Raw genomic sequence first — 23,542 nt, 5'->3', positions numbered from 1 at the left:
CTACATGTGCACGCCACGATGTAGGGCCGAAGCTCCGCCCATCACCCAGTGAGCGCTGAGTCCAGCTACCCAAGACTGAAGTTTACTCCCAGAATCAGGAAAATGTGTGATCCCAACTGGCCCGATCCCAGTTCTCCTCCAGCCTCTATTGCTCAACCACCTGAACGGCGTCCAGCTCGTCCCGCCCCTGACGTCCAGAGCGGCGTTCTGACCAACGGAGAGGAGCTCAGAGGCCCTGCGCTCCTCTCAAACCGTCCACCCGTTCCAGGATCCACTTCCAGGACTCTCCTCCCAGCAGCTGTCACCCGCACCAGTCCAAGAATCCGATCCCGGATCCCGGGGGAGCCCGTCTCATCGCGGCTAATCGCCTAGCGTTAATTCCCGAGCAGGCAGCCAACGAGTCCCATTGAAAACAGTTTTATCAATGCTAGAGAAGCTAGCGACGGCCGCTTATTCTGGGATGCTTATGTAGCCGCGGTGTTGTTGGACGTGGTTCGTTGAAACATTACGTTAGGAAATAACTGAACCAGAAGTTCCTTATTTCATTTTTAGGGAATTCTCGTCATTTATTAAAAAAGAAACATTCCAGGAAAAAGTTTGCGCTAATTAAGGAGCTAATCTGTTGCTCTAAATTAAACACTAACTGAATTTACTGTACAAATTTAACGTCTGTACAATTTGTCCTGAGTCCGACGGGTTCTCCCCCGTCCACCCAGAAACAGGAAGTGGATGAATCAGAAGCAGATTTTGTTTTTCCCTGCGGAGGCGTCACCAGCCGAGACCTTTAAACCGGAGCGGTTCCCCACCCACCGAGACGGAGGTCAGACACGTGCGAATGGACGGTGGTCTTCCATCACGTTCAGGCCTCCCACCTGAGACCAAAATATTAGCTTTGCATCAAATACGATGCTAATTCCTTTAGCCAAAAATTAGCCAGTATTTTTATGGTTTATTCCCCTTGAATGTTCCCTCCAGGTGTTGGACTGCACCAAGCGGGAGGGGGGAGGTGTGTCAGGATCGTCCTGAATCAGTAATAAAGTAGTTTTTACCTTTTGATTAGCTTGACACCCGGCTCACACGCTTGGCTAGCACATTTCTTTTAGCTGTGGCTAATTTAGCCGTTCCCAGGGGGAAAAAACATGTTGTTCACAAAGTCACAAAACAGGAACTAAATCAGGGCTAACGATGGCGCAGCTTTGCTAACGGCCGTAGCTCCTCTGTGCTCAGCCTGAACTTGCTCTGACTTCACCAGCAGAGGTGTCCTCAGCAGCCTTCTGTCTCCACGCCGCCGCGCTCGGACCGCTAGCATCAGCTGGAGAGCAGATGTTAGCAGGAAGATTCCCTCCAGCTACACTGAGCAGAGTTCCTCACCTGCTGGTGAACTTCTCCATCAGTCAGAGTCGGCGCTGACGTGTTTATACCAGGCTAACCTCCCGCCGCGGAGCTGCTAATAAACAGCCCACGCCTTCACAACCGCGCTAAGACGGGGAACTAGCTTCCATGCTAAGGTGAATCTGTCTCGCGCGGGATGGGTCACGCGTCATAATGACACACTGTTTGTAACTCCCAGATTATCACACGCTCATGCTAATTGCTCGCCGCGCTGCCCCCAATGGAATGCGTGTGACGGCGATCGGACAGGCGGGAAATGTTAGCGCACAAGGACGTCTTTGTTGCAGAGTCGCTTCGTGGAGAGTGAAAACTGTTTTGATTTGATTTTTTTTTAACGTGTGAAATCAGATGCAGCGTTGCAGCGGTTAGCATTTGAAGCGCTGTGGGCTGAAGAACAACATTGATGCTCAGAAGGGTGGGGTGGACTTGGACCCAGTCACAACTAAAGCAAATAGCTAACAAAAGCTAGCTCTCAAAACCTGTTAGCTTGTATTTAGAAGAGATGACGACCTGCTTTTGGATGCTACGCTAAGTCACTTGAACGGGTATAACTGATGTTTCCTTTGTGCTAGTTTGGGGCGTTTGATGTTTCATGTATTGTCCAAGCTTTGCTGTCATGTGGGCCTCACTTTACCACCGCTAACGCTAACAATTACATCACCCATTAAATACATGCAGCTCACTGGCCTCATATTAGCAGCTAATGTGTAGCACGTAGACCGTTGCAAGCTAAATGAAGATGATGGCGCCCCCGCAGCTGCTAACCCTCTTTTGGCCCATCAGGGCGATAAACGAGTAACATCTGCGTGGCTAACGAGGAACAGGTCTGCAAAGACACGGCAGAGGGGCGGGAGGGGGGCGGGAGGGGCCCCCCTGTAGAGGAGAAACCATGGGTTTGTGGGGGGGGGGGGGGGATTTATGGTCATTGACAGACACTTCCTGTAATCAACATTCATCACCTGTTTGTCTCTCCATGTTCGTTAAGCTAATTTACCACCACGCTCTGTCCTGGGGACACGCCTCATCTCTACCCCCCCCCCCCCCCCCACACACACACACACACACAATAAAAGAGAGGAAAATAACCCATCATGCTCTGCTCCGCCTTCCTGACACTTTAATTGGAGAGGTGTAAATCAGGCTCAATTGTGGTGGAGGAGGGTAATTAGTTCCACCACTGATGCCCCCCCCCCCACATTCTTCCCCTGACGTCTTCTTCTCTTGTTTTAGACCGTCGCCTGTCCTCTGTTGCCTACACCTCTGACCAGTTGTCCCTCCTTCGTTGCTTTGTTCCATATTTAATGTACAGTAAAACTTCAGCTGTGGAAGCTAAAATGCTAACAAGTCTTCAAAGACCTCTAAATGTTTATTTTGGTTGAATACGCTAGCGTGCGGCTCCCGACTCCTCTGGTTTGGATTCAACCCCAAAAATGTCTCATGATGAGCTTTCATGTGTCTGGCTAATTTTGCTCTCAAGCTCTCAGGGGTGCAGCTGAACGGCGAAGGTCACAGTCGTTGTTAGCAATGCTAACTGCACAGGGAGGCTCCTCCCTTTGTTCTAGGGAATAGTGGTAGTTCGGCGACAGTACATTTGCTAGCAGCTATGATACTAACTAGAAGCAGAGGAGATTTAGCGCGATTTAGCATTTTAGGCTTGCTAGCCTGGCCGTTGTTTGTTTAGAATTAGCCCGCTGTAGCCAAATGTTTTCTGCTTTGATGTCCCGCATGGACAGAAAGAAGAAAACATGTTTGTGTGCGGAATGCCTCGAAGCTAAACGCTAAATGAGCTTAAATGGGGGAGGAGCTATGATCCTGCATCCCACCACCAGGGGGCAGCGTGGCCCCGCTTCTATCTCGGTTTGTATTGGTCCAAAAAGGTTGCAGCTCCAAAGAGAGTGTGTTTAAACGCTGATGAAGGTCTATCTCTGTGAGGACAGTTACCAGAGTGGGTGGTGGTGGTGGGGAGGGGGGGCGAGGGCGAGGGGGGGGGGGGCGAGGGGGGGGAGGGTGTGTAACAGGACACCAGCCTCTCCGACGCTCCGGCTCAGTCGCTCTCGCTCCAGCTCCGAGGAGGACGAGCAGCGTTTTCCTTCAGCAGTGGGAGCGAACAGACCCGGACTGGGACCTGATCCGTGTCCACGCCTGTCCCAGGAGGTGAGTCCTGGACCGGAGTGTGTGTGTGTGTGTGTGTGTGTGTGTGTCCTGCCTCGGGGGGGTTGGAGGGTCTACCTGCTGGGGTTGCCCCCGCAGGGAAGGCTAACAGGTGCGGGAGTCCCACCGGCCCACGAACTGGTCTGGGATGGTTCCCGGTCCTGGTCGGACCTCTCCCACTGTTCATCATCTCATTTGTGGCTTTTTAAAACGGTTCCAGAGGTGGGGGGTCATGTGACGAGAGTCGGGTGTGGAGCGACCCGTCAGAGCCGCTTGTTGCTCAGGTGGAGGGGGGGGGGGGCAGAACCAGAACCGCTGGTTTTGGGGAGGTTATTGGTTCCTCATCAACCCTCCGCTCGCTCACGGACATCGCTCAGGTTCCTGCTAAACTGGGAACTTCTGCAGTTTGAAGACCTCAATGTGACAGTTTGGTACCTCTGATGGGGGTGGGGGGGTCCCTGAGTGGGGGGGGGGGGGGGGGGGTCCCTGAGTGTGGAGGGGGGGGGGGGGCAGAACCAGAACCGCTGGTTTTGGGGGGTTATTGGTTCCTCATCAACCCTCCGCTCGCTCACGGACGTCGCTCAGGTTCCCGCTAAACTGGGAACTTCTGCAGTTTGAAGACCTCAATGTGACAGTTTGGTACCTCTGATGGGGGTGGGGGGGGGGGGGGGTCCCTGAGTGTGGAGGGGGGGGCGGCCCTGAGTGTGGGGGGGGGGGGGGGTCCCTGAGTGTGGGGGAGGTCCCTGAGTGTGGGGGGGTCAGAGGGGGCTCTCATCCTGAAGAGTGTCCTTCAACCAAAGGAGGCATTTGAAGCTGATCCAGAGGGGTGTGATGGGATGCTCAGATGGGGTGCAGAGACCCCCCCCCCCCCCACTGATGGGTTCAGCAGCTGTGGGGCCAAAGTTTCCAGACCCCCCCCCCCCCCCCCGGAGATCAGCCTCGTCAGAGGGAGTAGATGGGACCTCTGGAAGGGTCTGTGGTAATCCAGGACAGCAGGACGCTTCAGTGAGTTTACAAACTCTCTCTGGTTTGGGTTAAAGGGGGGGGGGGCACGGGGGGGGGGGGGGGGGCACCGGGGGGGGGGGGGGGGGTAAGTGTAGACCAGTAAAAACGCTGGTGAGAACGAGGGAAACGCTGCGGCTGAGACCAATAAAATGTGTCTGGGAGCTCAAGACGGAACCACTAAAGTATCAGCAGAATGTGTCTCTGTCCCCAAAAAGAGCAGGACCCCCCTCAAGGACCCCCCCTCCCCAAATCTACCCCTCTGCTTTGGTACCGCTCAAGAAAAACCAGCAAAGTCACAGGTTCGAATCCCCTCAATCGCCCAAGATGGGCACACGTAGGAATTCGGAGGGAATTCCGGACGAAGCGTTGGTTCATTTCTGGGCGCAGAAGTGGTTTCTGACACTTTAATGTGCATCACATCCAGCTGTTTTAAACTCCGGGATTTGGGAATCGCGGGAATGTGTCGGAAACGGCTGTTTGAGCCACTAAGAACGGCGAGTTCCTGAAGGTTATTGGGTGGTGCAGTGAACCCAGAGCTGACTCCTGGTGTGTGTGTGTGTGTGTGTGTGTGTGTGTGTGTGTGTGTGTGTGTGTGTGTCTGTGCTGTAAACTATAAAGTATTTATGCTTCTTGATGGAATTCTGATGGAGGGCGTGATTCCTGGTCGCTCCGAGGCTGCAGCTGGATGTCCAAACAAGGACGTGTGCTGCGGCAGCGGAGCGTCTGGACGAGCCCCCACGCTGTTTTACACCCCTGCAGTCGCCCATCTGCTCTCATGCACCTGAGCGGCAGGACCCCCCCCCACACACACACACACACACACACGTCAGTCACGCTCCAGCACTCTCCCTTTTGTACAGAACCTCTACCTGAAACTTTCATGCAGCTCGTCCCGTTTCTGACATCAATTTTTGATTGAGCATCTATAAGCCATGAGCAGATACCCCCCCCCACCTCCCTGTAACCCCCCCACCTCCCTGAACCCCCCCCCCACCACCAGAACAGCCCCTCCTTTTAGGCTCCATTGTTGCACAGGTAGCGTTAGCATCCGCTCGGTGCCGTCCCACAGCTGCGTAGGAGTTAGCTGCCCCGCGGGCGCTACGCTACCTGCTGCAATCAATAATTGAACTGCTGTTGTTGGTCAGGGAACAAGAGTGGTCTCACACACACACACACACACACGCACACACACACACACACACACACACACACACACACACACACACCAGATTTCACTCATCTATATTTGAGTGGACACCCAACAGATACAGCATGAGATGAGCTTTGGCCACATGTTTCTGCTTTTATCAGGGTTTGTTTGATTTCTGCACCTCCACATCTCATCAGGTGTAGCCCCCCCACACACACACACACACACACACACACACCTCTGCCTCGTAGCTGTTGTAGCTACACGACTCTCCGTTCTTCTTGACTCCAGATCTCTTCTCCAGCAGACACTGGTGATCCGTTCCAGCAGCGCCGCGATCCTGCGCGGGCCGGAGGTGTTAGCCAGGCCACCTCTGGCGTCAGCGATGGCGCTCGCCCTCCTGGCTCTGTGGCTCCTGTCCGCGGGGGGGTCCAGCCTCCCGCAGCCTCTGCCCAGAGTCTTCCTCTCATTTGAAGGTAAGAAGAAACACCCTCTTCCTCCTCATCTGTCTTTAAGCGGGTTCTCCAGATGTTCTGCGCCGCTAATGCTAAACAAATGCTTGAGCGGTCCTGGGGGGGGGGGGGGTAACGTCACGAGCCTGTTTACGGCCTGGTGTGCAGCTCAGCTGTGCTGCTGTGAGGATTGCATCACATTCTGACTCCTCGCTCCTCGTCCGGCGCTGTCCGGCTGCGCGGTGGCAGAAATTCCAAACTGTTAGCCCGGAGCCTGTTTCCAGTTAGGCTCTAATCCCCCCCTTACCCCCCCCTGCCCCCACCCCGCTGCAGCATTGTGGGCATCTGCCTCCTGATTTATTTCAGTGGGCTCTTCGAGCTGCTTTGGAACCAGGAGGGTTTACTGAACTCTTGTTGCTGACCTCTGACCTCTGAGGTTTGAGTCCGTCAGCGCTCCGACATTTCCTCCTCCTCCTCCTCCTCTTTCCTCTCCCCTCATCTGTCCTGATGAGTTCTGCTCCGGATCTACTCGCAAATCCACTCGGAATTTGGAGTCGTTACATGTAAGCAATAAGCTTCCATCATCAAAGGAGCCGATCCTGGACGGATCAAAGGCTTTTTAGTTAAGATTAAAGGTAAAAGGTGCTTTTATTGTCAGATCAGACCAATTAGAAGATTTACGCAACACTTTACAATCATCCTTTTATTTTTATTTCTTTGAAGTTAGGAGAATAGGCTTTGATCTCCACCTTTGTTCTCAGAACTTTGGCAGAATTCCATCCAGAATTTTTATCTCTTCTTCAATTTGTCCTCTGGAGAAACTCAAGTAGGGGGTTGCTCAGGGGCGCTCGCCGTGTCAGGGGCGATTGGGCGCAGGTTGGAAGTCATGACCCTGGTGGTGTCCGGGAGCTTGGCAGCGGCTCAGAACCGGTTGGAGGGAGAAAACAAAGATAACTGAAGGGTGGGAAAAGAAGAAGAAGAAGATTTCCGACACCTGCAGACCCAGAAATCTGTGTTTACCATAAACTGGATCAAAGGGAATGGGGCTGAAGAAACCAGGCAAGACCTCCTGGACACTGGGATCGTCCCCCGACTGGCTGCTGAAATCCAAGCCAGGGGCGCGGCGGTCCCGACATTCCTCTCACCCTCGCTCTGCTCGCGCTCCCGAGCTGCAGGCGGCCGCAATCAGAACCGCATAATAAACAGTGAAAGTATGCAGATAATAAACAGCCGAGTGCTGCTCCGCTCCTCTGGGTAATAAACCAGAACCCAGCAGGCACCGCTTCCATTTAATCCGAGGTGTCGGAGCGCTCCGGACATCTGGAGCCAATCTTCCCGGAGGTCTCCTCCGCTGTCCCTTCGGATCCTGATCCAGATCGCGATGCTCCGGACCAGTTTAGCCAAGGCTGAACCGCTTGGAACAAGTATGGCAGTCTGTCAGCGTCGGCCACATCGAGAGTCGGAGTGTTTCCGGTCCACCGGAATACCGGAACACATTGATGAACAATGGAAGTTTACCAGTTTGTGCCCACTAAAGCAGCACAGCTCCCAGTCAGAGGAACCGGGTTCCTGCTGGTACTGGTCCCAAACCCCCAGCAAGGCGTTGGCAGCTTTATGATCGGGATCGTTTAATCTCATCAACGTTCCCGACTCTGTCTGGAATTGCTGCGGGATTTGCTTGAAAATTTGTCGCAGATACGACAGGCTAGCATTAGCCAAAGCCGCCAGAACCAGGTGTCTGACCACAGAACGGACGCTCCCGGATAAATAAAGCCGTCCTTTAATCCCAGTTGATCTTTTTTTAAAGGCTTTGAGGGAAAATCTGATCCGATTGAAAACAGGCTGTTCCATGTTGCCTCGGGTCCAAGCGCCGACCATCATCTGAAGCTCATGAGGAACTGAGCCGATCGCACGCTGCTCTGCGGAAGCGTGCGCTAACTTTCTGGGTTAACAGCAGGTCAAGATGTCAAAGATCGACTGTGCCGACAGGCAGGAGCAGGACAGGATGTCGGAGTGCCTGAAGGTTAATTCCTTCCTTTTGGGAAGCAGCTTCCTGTCTCTGGCGTACATTAGCCCCGCACATTAGCATCGGCTCCTTCTGTCAAACATGATTCTAATCTGTGATGGATAATCGCTAGTTTTCTGGGATTTGGGAAATTTCCTGGACGGACAAGTTTGTCCGACTTTTGATATCCGTGGAACGTTGCTGTACCAGTGGACGGTAGTGGAGGAACATCCGCTGTTGGGTGAGCTCCAGTTAGCATCACCTGAGGACTGAGCGTGTGTCTGGAGGGTTAGCTCCCATCTGACCTTGCTGAAGGTTTCATTATTCCTCCTCACACGTTTGATAGGTCATTCATTCCCATCAATGCCAACAAAAGACGTTCCCGGGGAGGCAAGGTCACCTGGGAAATTCTCAACATCATCACAATCACTGACCTTCTGTTCTGAAGCCTCCGGCATGGTTTGGACCAGAGTCATAGCGGCGGCACCTGTTTGGCCGTGAGCTACGATGCTAATCGATGTTTTGCACTGCTGGATCGTTTGGGATTGTTCCCACGCTCGGGGATTCTGGACCTTTGCTCCGAGCCTCACAAGCAACAACCTGGTCGGGTCCCGCCTGGTGGCGTCTCCCGTCTTCTGCACGCGTGCGAAGGGTCGCAGCTAAAAGCTCACGCGGCTAACTGTGCGAGCAGGACTGCTGCAGAGGAGGCGTGAGGGAGGGCTTGTTGCCATTGGCAGGTTGTCCTCTCAGGTTTCAGGGCTTACGGGGGGATGTGACCCGACACCCAAGCGGGTCGCTGAAACCCACAGTTGACTTTGGTGCTGTGGGGAAACAGGAGGGAGTAGATTCACCCCGCGCTCCTGGTCCAGCATCCGTGACGGGAGGATTCTGGATGGTTTCTAACGGAGCAGCCGTGGCTACGAAGCTCTCCCCACTGACTGACTCAAAGCGCTGCACGTTGGCTCCTCGGGAATGCCGAGTATGTGTGTTGGACAGACAATCGGACGACTCTGTCAGCCAGCTCCAGTTCCTGGGTGGCCTCAGCACCCGGGAACGACACCTTAGCTTCCATCTGAGATGTGTAAGCGCACCCGGTCTTTACTGTCTGTCGTCAAACTCGTCCTCAGCCACGGAGACGGGTCGGTTTTCCCTCTAGAACATCGACTCCCTGAGTTACTCCTCCAGCCCGGACAGCTTTTGGGGTTGTTTGGATAAAGAGGAATGGTACTTGGCACCAGCTGAAGGCTCCTCCCACCAGCTGCCACGGACGGGGCAGGTTTCCTCAGCACTGAGAGGATTAGCATGGGCTTGCTTTCATGCTAGCCCATCATGTGGTAAGGGAATAGATGGGGTGGGTTGTAAATGACCCCCTCTTTAAGGTCCTGGAACCTTCTGGCTCACAAGGAAACTGTTCCTCCTCCTCCAGAAGCTAACATTCTTAGACGCTAACCCGTATCGTTGCCCCACGCTGACTTCACAACCCTCCCTGCAGTCAGAGGTGTCCCTGCTCATGGATTTTCATTTGGCTAACAGCAGGGGGCGTCTCATAAACCGCAGCTCTTCTCACGTCCGTCCCTTCTGTCCTCTATAAACGTGTCCACAGTCCAATAATTTGATTAGTCTCAGTGAAAATAATAGCAGGCTTCCGTGCAAACCTTCATCCCGCCAACTTTACCCGGAATTATCGCGTCCGATGCTATTAGAGTCATCGCCAGTGTCTTTCTGTGAAGCTGCACCACACTGAAGAGATTTTTCCATCACTCTGTGTTTGGATAATCTGGTCAAAATGTTCATATTTTCAATCCTTTTGAATACGTGAAGACCTGAGCTGTAACCAAATGCAGGAGACACGTTAGCGTTAGCGGATGCAACGCTAAAGAGCCGCCATGAGGAATTGGCCACGTCCTCTATGCCTACAGGAAATGAAAGCTAGCTTAGCCCTGTTTTCCTAGCGTTCCTCTAATAGCTGGGGATGGACTTTGATGCGAACGGGCCGTTTCTCTTTGTGAGGCGCGGTTCCTGCGGCTTACAGGGAATATCGCCGGCGCCAAAGTAGCATCTCGGCTAAGAAACACGTGACGGTTAGCTCATCTTTAACCAGAGTCAGAGAGACAGCGTCTCCCCCCTGTCCTCTGTGACACCAGCTGGGGTCAACTGGCACCGTTTCCTCAGACCTCAGTGGCGCTCTTATCCAGATCCCACATTCTCATCCAATTTTGATGATGCGTCCCAACAACAAACCGCTCCTTGTACGGAGCGCCTGCAGCAGAGCCGCGGACGTGTTGGCGGCCGCGGGCGGCAAACAGTCAGAGGCCACATCGCTGCTGTGTAATCACAGAAAGGAAAGCAGAGCCGGAGCGGAGTGCGCTCTAATCCTTTTAAATTGCAACCATTCCCATGCAGGCGGCGGCGACAGTTCCCTCTCTTTTTTGGCCGCCGCCGCCGCCGCCGGAGGAGAGTCGGCAGCTCGTTGCCCCTCGCTGGAGTCTGTGCCCACGAGCAATCAGTCGTGTTTCCACCAGGCTGAGCTTCCTTCCGCACCAACCACAGCTGGTGGTTTTCTAAAGAACGAGCAGAAAGCAGAACCGGCTGACAGGAAGCGACGGGTTTTATTAAATTAAACCATCCGGCAAAGCTTCAGCCTGCTTGGAAGTTGACCCCCCCCCCGGTGCCGGCGGCCGTGATGTTGCGAGGATGTTGGGATGGAAGCCTCACAAAATAGCATTAAATGTCAATTTAGATTTGCTAAACACTCCAAAAATAACAGATTTATGAGCCAAATCTTGAAAGAGGCATGCTACGCTAGTCATGCTATGCTAGTCATGCTATGCTAGTCATGCTACGCTAGGCTATGCTATAAATAGATCAATGCAACGTGCAGTAGCATTGACACGTGAACAACAGCACAGAGACAGAACATCTCTCTAACACACCAAGTTAGCGTAGCAGCAGTAGCTTTTAGGTGTGACGGGACGATCGGGCGCTCCCTAAAGGAATCCCAGGGCAGCGCCACTTCCAGACTGGTTTCCAGCAGCTCCTTCATTTCCTCTGAGCGACGTGGTGAATGGGTTCGGACCCCGTGAGGCCTCTGGCAGCAGAAAGCTACCTGCTGGGTAATATCAGACCGCCGCCGCTCCGACAAAAGGCTTTTGTGCGGCTTCCGCTCGACCACCTCCCAACGGAGCAGCCTGGGCCTCCAGGCCCGCCTCGCCCCTCCTTCAGGTGCCGGATCGTGCCGGACCGCTCCAGACCAAAGCCTAAAAGCCCGAGACGGTCGTGCTGTGAGGTCCTCGGGGGGGTCGTCGGTCTACTGGTTTCCCTTACAGTAAAAGTCTCATTCACACTAATTTTTCCCAGCCAGCTGATCCGATGTGATAAGACTGGCTGCTGGACGGGCTCGGGAACGTCTCCGCCTGGGGTCCACGTGTGATCGGGACGTGAGGAATGTCCATTAAAGTCATGGCTCATGGAGCTCATGTGTGCAGATGTGACTACAAAACAAGGTTCTGTTTCTGATGAAGAGTCGCTGCCGTGAGGTTGCAGCTCTGGAATTTGGACCGGAGGACGTGGCTGTGAGCAGCTGGCACGGGTTCTGGAAATTCTCCCTCCTGAGGATTCCAACCTTTGCGCTGCGACTTGGACGTGCGTGAACTGTCACTCAGACATATGGACCGAGTCTTCCAGGTGCTCCGTCTGGCCAACTCTGATGTTTGTGTGACGCCCTGAAAGCGGAGCGCGGCGAGGATCCCGTCCGGAATTTCGAGAGAGCCTTTTTTCCCTCCTTGTTTTTCGGATTCTTAGTAGAGCTGAGCCTGATCCCGGTGACACACCCACAGGCTCAACTGGACCTCGGCCCCAGAGACGGAAAATGAAAGTGTTCAATTTCCCCCCGCTGAGAAAACAATCCGACTGTCGCCCAAATATTAAAACCGTTGCTTCCCGCCGGCGCCCTCGGAACATTGTTGGTTTCCTGGAGGGCTCAGGTCAGAACTGGAGTGTCAGAAAACGCATCATCTATAAAAGTAATACTGGTTCTGGTTCCATATTTAGACTCACCCGAGGCGGCACCGCGCGCTGCGGTTAGCGCGGTTGCCTCATCCTGACATTCCGAGACTTATTCCAGTTAGCACTGAATCAGGTTTGTTTCCTGTTTCCTCCCACAGTCCACAAACACACGTTAGCTGGGAGAGGCTTGTGTCCTGTGAGGGACTGATTCCTTCCTTATTTGTCCGCTAGCGGCTGCTTTTATCCTTTCGTTAGCCGCTAGCCAATGTGGTTTGCGTTTGCTGCGGTGGTGAAGCTCCACAACAATAAGACAACAACATCAACAACAACAACCAAAGCCACGATCAACAGCGCAGTTAGCTAAACAAATCCTGTTTTAGCTCCAACCGCCAGACTTTGATTCAGCCGCAGGGATTGTTTACGGCTTTTTCCACAGCCGGACCCAGAAGATTCTGTGGTCCACGTCCAGGATTCGGGATTATGGACTCAAAGGTGTTCATGAGTTTATTTAATTCCTTTTTGTTCTTAAATCTGCCTGTTTTATTTTAGCTGTTAGCCAGAATGTAGCATTTATTCAGCCTCTATGGCGTTCCCCAGGCGTCGCTCCCGGTGTTATCCCCTCCAACGAACGTTCCTCATGAAACATGTGGAGTGGGTGACTTGGTTTAAACACTTTTCCCCCCATTGAGGCTTAGAGAGAAAGTGGAGGACCCTGTTTGGAGGGAATAAAAGAGTTTAGGAGGGTCAGCAGAGGAGAGGGAAGAGGCCTCCTCCTGTTCTTCTGCAGACTGAAGAAGTGATCAATATTCATGAGTTTGCCTTTGATGGTGCAGCTCAGAGTCGGTGTCGGCGGAGCGGAACGGGCTGAAAATAACCACCAGTGTTCCACAGCCTGTGATCTACTGTAATGAGGAGAAGGTTCTCCTGCTCTGGGACTTTAAATTAACCTCCTTCTCTGTCATGAGGAGGTCTGAGGCCTCTCCACCAAGAGCTGAGCAGCTCTGAACCTCAGTGGAAGTTCCTCCTGAGTTCTGGGTCTGCTGGTCTCCTCTGTGTTGGTGGACCTGAGCTCACTGAGGTGTTTCCTGTCTCCCAGACCTGCAGGCCTCTCAGTCCTTCGAACACTACAGCGTCGCAGACGAGGCCATGGACTACAGGATCCTGCACATGGACGAGGACCAGGACAGGATGTATGTGGGCTGCAAGGACCACGTCCTCTCCATGGACATCAACAACATCACGCACGGCACGCTGAAGGTCAGCAGGCGCTCTTCGCCGTTTCCATTTGACGCTCTCCCACACTCCAGCTAGCTCATCTGTCAGGAAGGAGCGGGTCAGAAATTGCTCGAGCTGCCGTCATTTTCGCAATTTATGCAAATTGGCGCACGTCTACTGCCATTAGAGCGGCGCTGAGGTCACCGGGAACGTTCCGAGCCGGCTGGCGTGCGATGAAGAAGAGATCTTCGGCATAACTGACGGCCGTGAAGCGCGTAAACAGATGGGGGAGCGTTTAGGGCCCCCTGGGGAGCGCCGCGCTACATCCATTACGTTGCTTGATCCAGCCATCAGGAGCCCTTTGAGCGGGTTTTCACACGCAGGTGCTGGAGCTCTCGCAGTGTTCCGATTGTTCCGGTTCCACTGGGGTTCTCTGGGTTCTGTCGCCCTAAACACGTTCTCTTTGTTGATCTGTCTCTTGTTAACGTGTCTCCTCAGTTATTCTGGCCGGCGTCAACAGCCAAGATAGACGAGTGCCAAATGGCGGGAAAAGACCCCACGGTAAGTTTTGCTACCCGCTAGCAGATGACGCGAAGCTAACAGTGCTAAAAGGAGAGTGTGGGGCTGCTATGCTACTCCTGAATGTAGAGTGAGTTCAAGCTTCGTTGAAGCTGTAAAAAGGTCAGAAATATGAAGTGATGGATCAGGTTATTAGCATGTTTGCTATGACTCATGCTATGACTCACACACAAACCCTCGTGCTCGTCCCACTTCGTGTGCATGTTCAAGGCCGAGGGTTTAGTCAGCTGTTCGCGGATCCATTCCTCAAAGTCAGCCTCCCGCGGAACCGTCCCCGCCGCCTCCTGGACTTCCCCCTCCCATCTGAGTCCGGGGCCGCAGATGTCCACTGGCCACCGACTTCCTCTCCGCGTCGCAGCAATTTGTCGGGACGAGAGCGAAGGCCCGTTGGGGGGAGGGGGGCAGCGGGGCTCGGAAGAAAAATAAACCAGTAGAATCAAAGCTGGCAAATGGGACGCGACTCATTGAGGATACATAGCTGAGGCTTGAGCGGCGCTCGTTAGCCGCAACAAGAGCTAATGAAGACATACAGGAGGACCCAGGGGACCAACTCCTCCATTACGCTGTTTTCCTGCTAATTGGGTTGTTCTGGGATAAATGCAGCTGCCTTAAGGAGCAGAGAAACTCTCAAAGGAGACGCTAATTTAGGTGAATCCCCGTTTTTTCATCAGAGCGAGGATCCATGTTTTCCTGCAGCTGAACCAGGAGGAGGAAGCTGAGTCACGGTCAGTTCTGCTGCTCTGACTCATGTTGAGGTTCTGAAGGGCCCAGTTCCGCCCCTGCTCCTCTCCCTCTCTGCTGTGTTTCCCCACATTCCCATTTTCTGTCTCCTGCCATGAAGTTCTCCGATAAGATCTGAGCTGATACCAGCTGGTCGAGGTTCTGGTATTCCTGCCGACTTTCCTCGCTCCTCTCACGCTCCCTGTGAATTTCTGTCTCACGGAACCGGATACTTGAGGAGCGATAAACCTGCTCTCAAATATCCCCCTCCAGTCCCCTACTTTCACTTTCCCTTCCACCCTTGACCTTTCCTTGTCTCTCTCTGTATTTTCCAGCACGGCTGTGGGAATTTCATCCGAGTGGTGCAGCCTTATAACCGGACCCATCTCTTCATGTGCGGCAGCGGCGCCTACAGTCCGGTCTGCGTCTACATCAACAGGGGCCGCAGACCTGAGGTGGGGACACCAGAACTGGCCCAGAATCTTGTTCTTATATCGCCCTCTTTAGAGCGTTAGCCAAAACATCAAAGGATCAAAGTGCATATGAAAGTTGAGAAGCACTGTTCTCAAATCAGCTGACCAGCTAGCTTAGATATGTCATGTAAAGGTTAGCTGATGCTAGTTTTCTGTCTGCGGTATTCCCAACTTTTATGTGGGAGTCCTGGGTTTTGGTGTCATCCTAAAAGAGAAGGAAACAGCTAAAATGGAAGTCTGGTTTCCCAAACAACGCATCAGGGCAGACATCCAGCAGAACAGAGTCCAGGTTTATCCGCGGAGTTCCAGCACGCTGCCAGATGCTAATAAGCAGGGAGCGCGCTGCCAGCTGAGGCTGCTTCCACACCGCACTGACGCTCCGTCTGCAAAGTTCAGGCCAGAAACTGGAAAGACTCCGTCCCCTTGCAGAACAGCAGAAGAACCGTCCAGGAAGTTTCTGCCTGTGATCAGATCCAAACCGGAGAGAAACAGGAAGGAAGGATGAAGAGTTTCCTGTCGACAACAACGACAGATGGGATATTCTTTTCAATGTCCTAACTTGTCCTACGAAGCTAACTTCCTGTTTCCTCTGCGGCAGGAACAAGTTTTCCTCATTGACTCAAAGACCGAATCTGGGAAGGGGAGATGTTCCTTCAACCCTCGGGTCAACACCGTGTCCGTCATGCTCAGTAGGTGCCTCTGTGCTCCATTTCTATAAACCTAGCTTTGTTGCTATGTGCCTGGTGGCAACACATACTAGCTGCTGCTTTTTTACAGTGTAGCATAACAATGACATCCAACGATCACGCTAATGACTCACAGCGTAGCCCAGAAATTACCATCATGTCTATTAGCGCTGCTAGCTTGGTCAGCCGTTGCCAAGGACGATGCTCATGCCGGTAATCAACACTTGGTTGCTCAGATGAACAACTTTTAGAGATATTTCTAACGCCAGCAGTATCTGCAGCATGTTGGTAGCTTAAAACCCCCGACACAAAGGGGCTTAAAATGAGGCTAATGCTAAAGACGATACGTCGAGTTAGCAGCTTGGGAAATGAGGCGCGGTTGGGATAGCTGAAAACTAAAGAAAAGAAGAAAGTTCAGCGAAAAACGAGCCAAAGTTGAAGCCAAATAATTCAAACAGACGACAAAATGGGAAAAATCTGCTCTCCTTGGCGGTCTGGATCCCCCTGAGCCGTCAACTTCTCCTCGGACCAGCTTGGACGTGTGCCTCGTACCCCTAATCCTCCCCTAACTGGCACCACATCCTCCAGAAAGTGATGAAGTGACAAAGACGAGGCGGTGAAAAGCAAGAGATTGTGCAGCCTGTTATTACGCCATAAAGCCGTCGACAGTGCTAAGCTAGCGAACTCGCGGTGAACTCTGGGCGATCCGGATCACTGACTGGATGCATGTGTGAACGCGTCCTCTAGATCAGGAGCTTTTCTCCGGCATGTACATCGACTTCATGGGGACGGACGCCGCCATCTTCAGGAGCCTGACCAGGAGGAACGCCGTGAGGACGGACCAACACAACTCCAAGTGGCTGAGCGGTGATTCCACGCACGGATTCACATGGAAAACCCTCTGGGTTTTACCGTTTTTGACCTCTTCCGATGCTGCTTTCAGAGCCGATATTTATCGACGCCCACCTGATCCCCGACGGCTCGGACCCCAACGACAGCAAGCTCTACTTTTTCTTCCGCGAGAGGCTGACGGACAACAGCGGGAACACTAAGAACATCCACACCATGGTGGCCAGAGTCTGTCCGGTGAGGCGTTTTCCGTTGGTCTAGATCCAAATAAAGTGTGTTTTGTCGCCACGTTACCGCGTGTGGCCTCGTGCACAGAATGACATCGGGGGACAGCGCAGCCTGGTGAACAAGTGGACCACCTTCCTGAAGGCCAGGATGGTGTGCTCGGTCCTGGAGGAAGACGGGACGGAGACTCACTTTGACGAGCTGGGTGAGTTCAGCCTGACCTTTCGTGTTTTCGGAAAATCGGTTTCCTGAATTCGCCGTCTGGTTCCAGAGTTTCCAGTGATTCATTTCTCCGTAAACACTCCCTTTGCTTGGTCTGGATCGAAGCTGCAGCTCTTTTTTATAACAGCTGCTCTATTGTTTTGGGTTTGTTTTGACTTCTTCCCCAATATTTTGAAGTCTTGAGCGTACTCAGACCTCGGCATCGACTCACCTGAGTGCAGGAAATGAGCGTCACCTGTGTGAAAACCTGTGTTCTCCCTTTTCAGAGAGCATGTTTTTGCTGGAAACCGACCACCCCAAAGGTCTGTTGGTGTTTGGGGTCTTTACATCCACGAGGTAAGACCCACAGCCGCCGAGCCAATGCTAACATTAGCGCAGGCCGCAGAATTTGGGATTTTTTTTTTTGTAGCAAATTGGATATTAGAACAAAAGAGAAAAGGCGCTCTATTAAAAACTACTCTGTCTGGTTAGCTCAGCGGTCAAAGGGAATATCAAGCAGATCCTCGGATTCCCCACAAAGTGTCACGATTTGCATTAAGCTAGGTTAGCGCCCTGACTTTAATATCGGCGTTTGGTCTCTTCAGCTCTGTGTTTAAAGGCTCGGCGGTGTGTGTGTACAACATGGCCGACATCCTCACCGTCTTCAACGGGCCCTTCGCCCACAGAGACGGACCCAACTTTCAGTGGGTGGCGTTCCAGGGGCGCATTCCTTACCCAAGGCCAGGAACCGTGAGCAAGATTCCGAATCATTTATGTGCTTGTTGTTGGTTTCAGTGTGAAATCCTCTGATTACTTAAGTAATAATTGTTTTCCTTTGTTAAATACCTCCGGACCCGGAGTTCAACCCCGCTCCTTTTGCGTCCGCAGTGCCCCGGCGGAGCTTTCACACCTGACATCCAGACAACAAAGGAGTTCCCAGACGAGGTGGTGACCTTTGTGCGGAACCATCCGGTCATGTTCAACCCCATCTATCCGGTGGGACGAAGACCTCTGGTAGTTCGGACCAACGCCGACTACAGATACACGTCGGTGGCGGTGGACCAGGTCACGGCTGCCGACGGCAACTACCAGGTGCTGTTCTTGGGCACAGGTGAGTCCTGCGGCGCTTAAAAAAAGATTTTGTCTTCTAGCTAATCTGAAGATTGTGCTTTAAAGGTCAATGATTGTTCTGATGTTTATCAGATAAACGGTTTATTTAGGCTGTATAGATCACAGACAGGGCAAAGGGACAAGCTCCAGCTAGATTAGATCAACAGCACGCAGGTCTTCCTCCCGTCTTTATGGTAACACGTGTTCCATTCTCACTTTAAACTCCTTCTGCAGAGCGCCAGCTGAACGGAATAACGCGTTCATTGTCAATTACGCACGGATTTTCGGGCGCATTGTGCACATGTTTGCATTCTGAATCTCACACAGCTGCTTGTGTTTATCGCGCTGTTGAGGAGGAGCCAGTTCTGCTCAACGCCGTCCCAGCCCGGAGAAAACGCTGCTTTGTGTGGAGGATGAGGGCCACGCTCTTATCGGGCCTTTCCAGGAGTGGCGACTCCACATTCCCAAGACACAAATACTCACTGACAATGACCGCGGTCGTTTCTGGCCATTTCCTGGCCCTCGTGGAGGCTTACCAGGCCCCTGCTGCAGAGTTCTTATAGAGGAATTTCCAGAAACTTGAATTGAAAAGCAAACACTTGAAGAAGAACACAATCTTGTAGCTGTGTTGCTCAACAGCAACCAAATAAAACAACCCCAAAGTCAAATCCAAAGTTTCATACATTTTTTTTGTTTGGTATTCATACTGTGGGCCGGATTTGACCCTTAGCTGGGCCAGTTTGGGCCCGCGGGCTCCGGGTTTTATTGCAACTGTAACTCTGTTTGTTTTATGGAAGCGTGCAGACTGTCAAACGTGGCGCGGTACGATCAGCGCCAGCACATTCTTTTTGCTTTGATGCTGTCTCCACTCACACACATCTGGATCAATGCTGTGGGTGGTTCCAGCCCCTAAACCGTCTTCTTTGTCCCCCCCAGACAAAGGTACAGTTCAGAAGGTAATTGTGCTACCGAGCAACGACTCCCTCCATGAAGATCTGATCCTGGAGGAGCTGGAAGTGTTTAAGGTCAGCCGTCCGCTTTCTAGTCTCTCACTTTCATCACTTTCTTTTCGGCAAAATCAAAGGGAAAGAATGGGGGGGGGGGGGGTGGTAAGGAAGGAGGAGAGGGGGGAGCTTGGCCAGGACACAAAAGGGGATAAGGCAGAGCCAACAATGGCGGGTGGCATTCAAGAGTTGGCTGTTATTGCTTGAGTGTGGAGTGATGGGAAACATGCAGGGAAACGCGCTCATTCCAAGAGTCAGGTTGTTGCCGGGGCAACCCTCCACTTCGTCTTTGATGACGGTGTGATCCGCCTGTGATCAAATGACTCCTTTGATCCACCAAAGTTTTATGGAACTCTCAAATAAAATATTTAAACTGTAAAAAAAAACATCTGGACAAACATCTTATTAAGACACGGACAATAAATGACAATGTTAGCTAAGCTAACAAGTGTGGTTTTCATCATTAGCTTGACTGATCCATCTTCCAGGATGATCCCAATAAGGTGTTTTTCTCTTTTTCTTCCCCCCAAAAAATAACGGTGTAATGTTGTTGAGTTATGACGGATGTTTCCATTCTCCTGCTAAGCTATACTAAGGTCAACTAAGCTAGCAACTAATAAAAAGCATTTATCCATCTGTGATTTCAGAATCAAGCTCCAGTCACAAATCTGAGAATATCCTCAAAGAAAGTAAGTATCCCTCCACCCTCCCCCGTCATTATCTAATATGTTACGCTCTGAACAAAACTCTCCTGCCCTCTATTTGCCCTCCTAGAATTCCCTAATTGCCTCAGCCCCGCACAATTTTCCTGTCAGCTAGCCATTTAAGAAGAGAAACATGCCCACTGACATTTGAACTGTTTACCTTCGCAGCAACAGCTGTACATCAGCTCCGAGTTCGGGCTGTCGCAGGTCTCGCTGCACCGCTGCCAGGCTTACGGCTCGGCCTGTGCTGACTGCTGCCTGGCCAGGGACCCGTACTGCGCCTGGGACGGTCTCAGCTGTTCCCGCTTCTACCCCACTGGCAAAAGGTAGCCCAGAGTTTACAGCGTTCCAGCATGTGGTTCCGCAGATGTATTGAGTTAATGGGAGGAGGCCTTAAGTGTGGACGGAGGATTTTTCTGTGGCAGGGTGGGGAAAAAAACATACCTTTTGAGGGCTAATGCGCGTTGACACGTGTTGATTAGCGAGCCCGGTCACAGTGGCAGCTCTCCCAAACCTTGGCCAGCGCTAAAGTATACGTTAGCAAAGAGCGAAGTTTATGTTTTTCTGCTCACGCGTGTTCCCGTGAGACGAGCAGGTTTTTTCACGTTATTGTCGATTCCTTAGTAGCAACTTAGATAAAACTTGTTTTGAGAGGTTCAGGTGACTGACAACCGGCAGGGTTCAGCTACCAGTCATGCACAGACAAGAAAAACAGTCACATCTTCCTCATATTGTTTGGCACCAAATCCGTAGTTGTTATTATGTCTCCGAGCTGTGTTTACGCTCCGTTTCTGCCTTTTATAGGAGAAGCCGAAGACAAGACATCATGCACGGGAATCCGCTCACGCAGTGTCGAGGATTCAACCTCAAAGGTAATTAAAGCTGAGTTACTGGGGGAAATATAAAAATATTCGTCTCATTAGGCTAATCCTTGTCAGTAAACCTGCAGGTTTACTTCAACATTTTTGATGTTAGCCGAACAGGTTGGGCGAAGAGCTCATTTCCTCCATCTCCACGTTTTTACACCCCTCAGGTTTTTGGACCGACCGTATGGCACCTAGCGCTAATTAGTCCAAACTCTCTCAGGCGCAGAGTGATGTATCGTTTAGCGGCGCGGGGGGGGGGGGGGCAGGAAGTCTGGGAGAGATTGACGAGTCTGGCAGCCGTCTCGGACAGATTTGCGTCCATCTGCGGGGTGTGTTCCTGACGTCCAACGTGACTCCATGTGTGTGTGTGTGTGTGTGTGTGTGTGTTAGCCTACAGAAATGCTGCGGAGATGACGCAGTACGGTGTGAAAAACAACACCACCTTCCTGGAGTGTTTTCCAAAGTCCCCCCAGGCGTCCGTGCGCTGGCTGATCCAGAGGGACAACGACAGAAGGAAAGAGGTCAGTCACCATGCGGACGGGTCAAAGACAAGGGCGCTTGTGAAGCGGCGTAATTAGCGACGTACTTCAACATCCACTTAGCTCAAGCAAACACTCAGCAGGTGGTCTTTATGTGTTTGACAGAGACATCTTTTAGGGCTTTGACTCAGACGTACGGCCTAATGAAAAACAGCTTTCACATTAAATCGCGAGGTGTTGATGCCAGAACAAGGAAAAAGGCACCGCAGGGACTCTTGAAATACTCGACCCAGACAATGATGTCAAAACTCTTCGCAGAAAGTGAACACGCAGCTGATTCTCTTATCAATACACTGATAAGTCAGGCTGAGATTGCAGGTGGAAGGACACCCCCACCCCACAGACACACCTCCCCTGAACACTTTTCCTTACCCTGACATGAACTGTCCCCTTCCCCCCACCCCCATGGTTTCCCAACTGCAGTGTTTGGTCTGTCTTTACCGTCTCTGTGTCCGTTTCCAACGTGGTGTCTCAACGCAATAAATGCTAATTGTTCACCTGTAGAGGAACTCAGATTAGAGGAGCTGATTAGAGGAGCTCACCAACGACAAGTGCGTCAGTTATGGCACAGGTGTAACACTAGTCCTGTCAACCGCAGGTGAAACTGACTGACCGGGTCCTCTCCACGGAGCACGGCCTCCTGATTCGCTCCGCCCAGCTCTCTGACCAGGGTCTCTACTACTGCCTGACCACCGAGAACAACTTCAAGCGCACCGTGGCTAAGATCCGCCTGCGGGTCCTGAGCGAGGCCATGGTGAGCATGCTAACGGACAAGCGACAGTCGCAGTGGGCCTGGGCCGGTTCGCTCCGCCCCAAAGACCTGCTGGTGGCCTTCAGCCCAGCGGAGAGCCTGGCTGTGCAGCAGTTCTGTAAGGAGAGGAAGGAGCTCAAGAACCTCCAGCAGAGGCAGCAGCAGCAGCCGGCTCAGCCGCCGGGGCCACTCAGGGGGACCTGGCCAAACTGAAGCCCCTCCTGGACCGAAGGAAGAGCCGCAACAGACGCAATCACGTCCCGGAGGTCTGACCCGGCCCCACCTTCTTCCATGTCTTTATTCTTTCCCTCAAACCGGGCAGCTGCACGTTGAACCCACGGCTAATGCCGGAGCCTTTGGTGCTCCCTTTCCCTGCATGAGACACTGAGACCATGTGACTGTGACACACCGCGCTCACGGAGCCAGACCAGGCCTGTCTGCGCCCCTACATCTCGACTGGTAATTCTTCTGACATGTACATAAAAATGGAAGATGTGAAAGCCCCCCCCAGCAGCCTGTGTCAGTCTCCCCCTGGTGGCTGGTTGTAGTTCAGGAACGCATCTGAGAATTCCCCCAAAATAAAAGCTCAAAAGCTTGAACGCACATCGACGGCCCTTTTGTTCTCATGCAATATTTGTTCCGATTGACGACATAGGCTAGTGATCAAACTGGAGCGCGAGGCCGCTGTTGTGCTCCCGCTGCACCACCTGGCTCCAAATGACATCACCACGGCTCCCAAGCTAGGAGCCGAGCCGAAGGTTAGGAATAGAAATGGTTCCAGGGCGGCCATCTTTGTTTGCGTCGGTAGCTTTTGCTAGCGCAACTGCTTCGATCTGTGAAAATAACGGAGGGATGGTTTGTGATTGACACGGTGGCCCTCTCAAATATCAAATTAGCATTTTTCTTAACGGAATGGCGGCTAAGAGAAAACCCTCCTTGTTCAAACCTGCCAAAGTCGGATTTGTGTTTAACTCCGCTGCCAGAAATGATAATAACAAAAAAGAATATCTGCAATCACGTCGATCCATCCCATATTTTCCAACTAATCTGGAAATACAGCTAAACACAGCTAGCTTAGACCCTGGACTGATTCCCCCGTCTCTTTTAGCTCCTGTAGATGGTGTGCCGTTTGTGTACAGACTGTTTTGCGTATCATCCCTTTAATTTAATGTTGTGTGTCGGGTTTCTGTGAGGACGGGTACAGGTGAATGGAAAGACTTTAAACCTGACTGCGTGTCCACTCTTGTGCTTCTATTTATTAAATGTCTTGGTAACCTGAATAAATCTGTCCAGATGAACCGGATGACGTTGGTTTTGTTGCTGAAACATTTCTTTATCCATCTGGAATGGACAGAAGGACGGTGACAGATCAGGGGACTTGGGACCACCGCTCACTATCTTTGGCCCCTACCAGTACTTTCAGCTGAGGCACCGTTATCAGGTGTCACATAGAAAAAACA

At 52.3% G+C, this 23,542-nt stretch overlaps 1 protein-coding gene across 1 annotated transcript; it reads left to right on the top strand.

Moving 5' to 3' along the window:
* Positions 1-3,400: 3,400 nt before the first annotated feature.
* Positions 3,401-23,385, top strand: sema3c (sema domain, immunoglobulin domain (Ig), short basic domain, secreted, (semaphorin) 3C). Its single transcript, XM_057022267.1, is given in 19 exon segments — positions 3,401-3,546; positions 6,003-6,174; positions 13,257-13,417; positions 13,874-13,936; positions 15,010-15,129; positions 15,746-15,836; positions 16,581-16,700; positions 16,777-16,919; positions 16,998-17,112; positions 17,396-17,465; positions 17,714-17,858; positions 17,997-18,219; positions 19,155-19,243; positions 19,870-19,911; positions 20,095-20,252; positions 20,731-20,798; positions 21,183-21,313; positions 21,930-22,250; positions 22,253-23,385. Coding segments are annotated over 18 exon segments (2,253 nt in total). The 5' UTR covers positions 3,401-3,546; positions 6,003-6,083; the 3' UTR covers positions 22,355-23,385.
* Positions 23,386-23,542: the final 157 nt, after the last annotated feature.

The sequence above is a fragment of the Takifugu flavidus genome, chromosome 22 (genome assembly GCF_003711565.1).
Source record: "Takifugu flavidus isolate HTHZ2018 chromosome 22, ASM371156v2, whole genome shotgun sequence".
In the NCBI taxonomy this organism is placed as follows: domain Eukaryota; kingdom Metazoa; phylum Chordata; class Actinopteri; order Tetraodontiformes; family Tetraodontidae; genus Takifugu; species Takifugu flavidus.
Note: the sequence above shows the minus strand (reverse complement) of the source record. Positions and strands in the feature narration are given on the sequence as shown.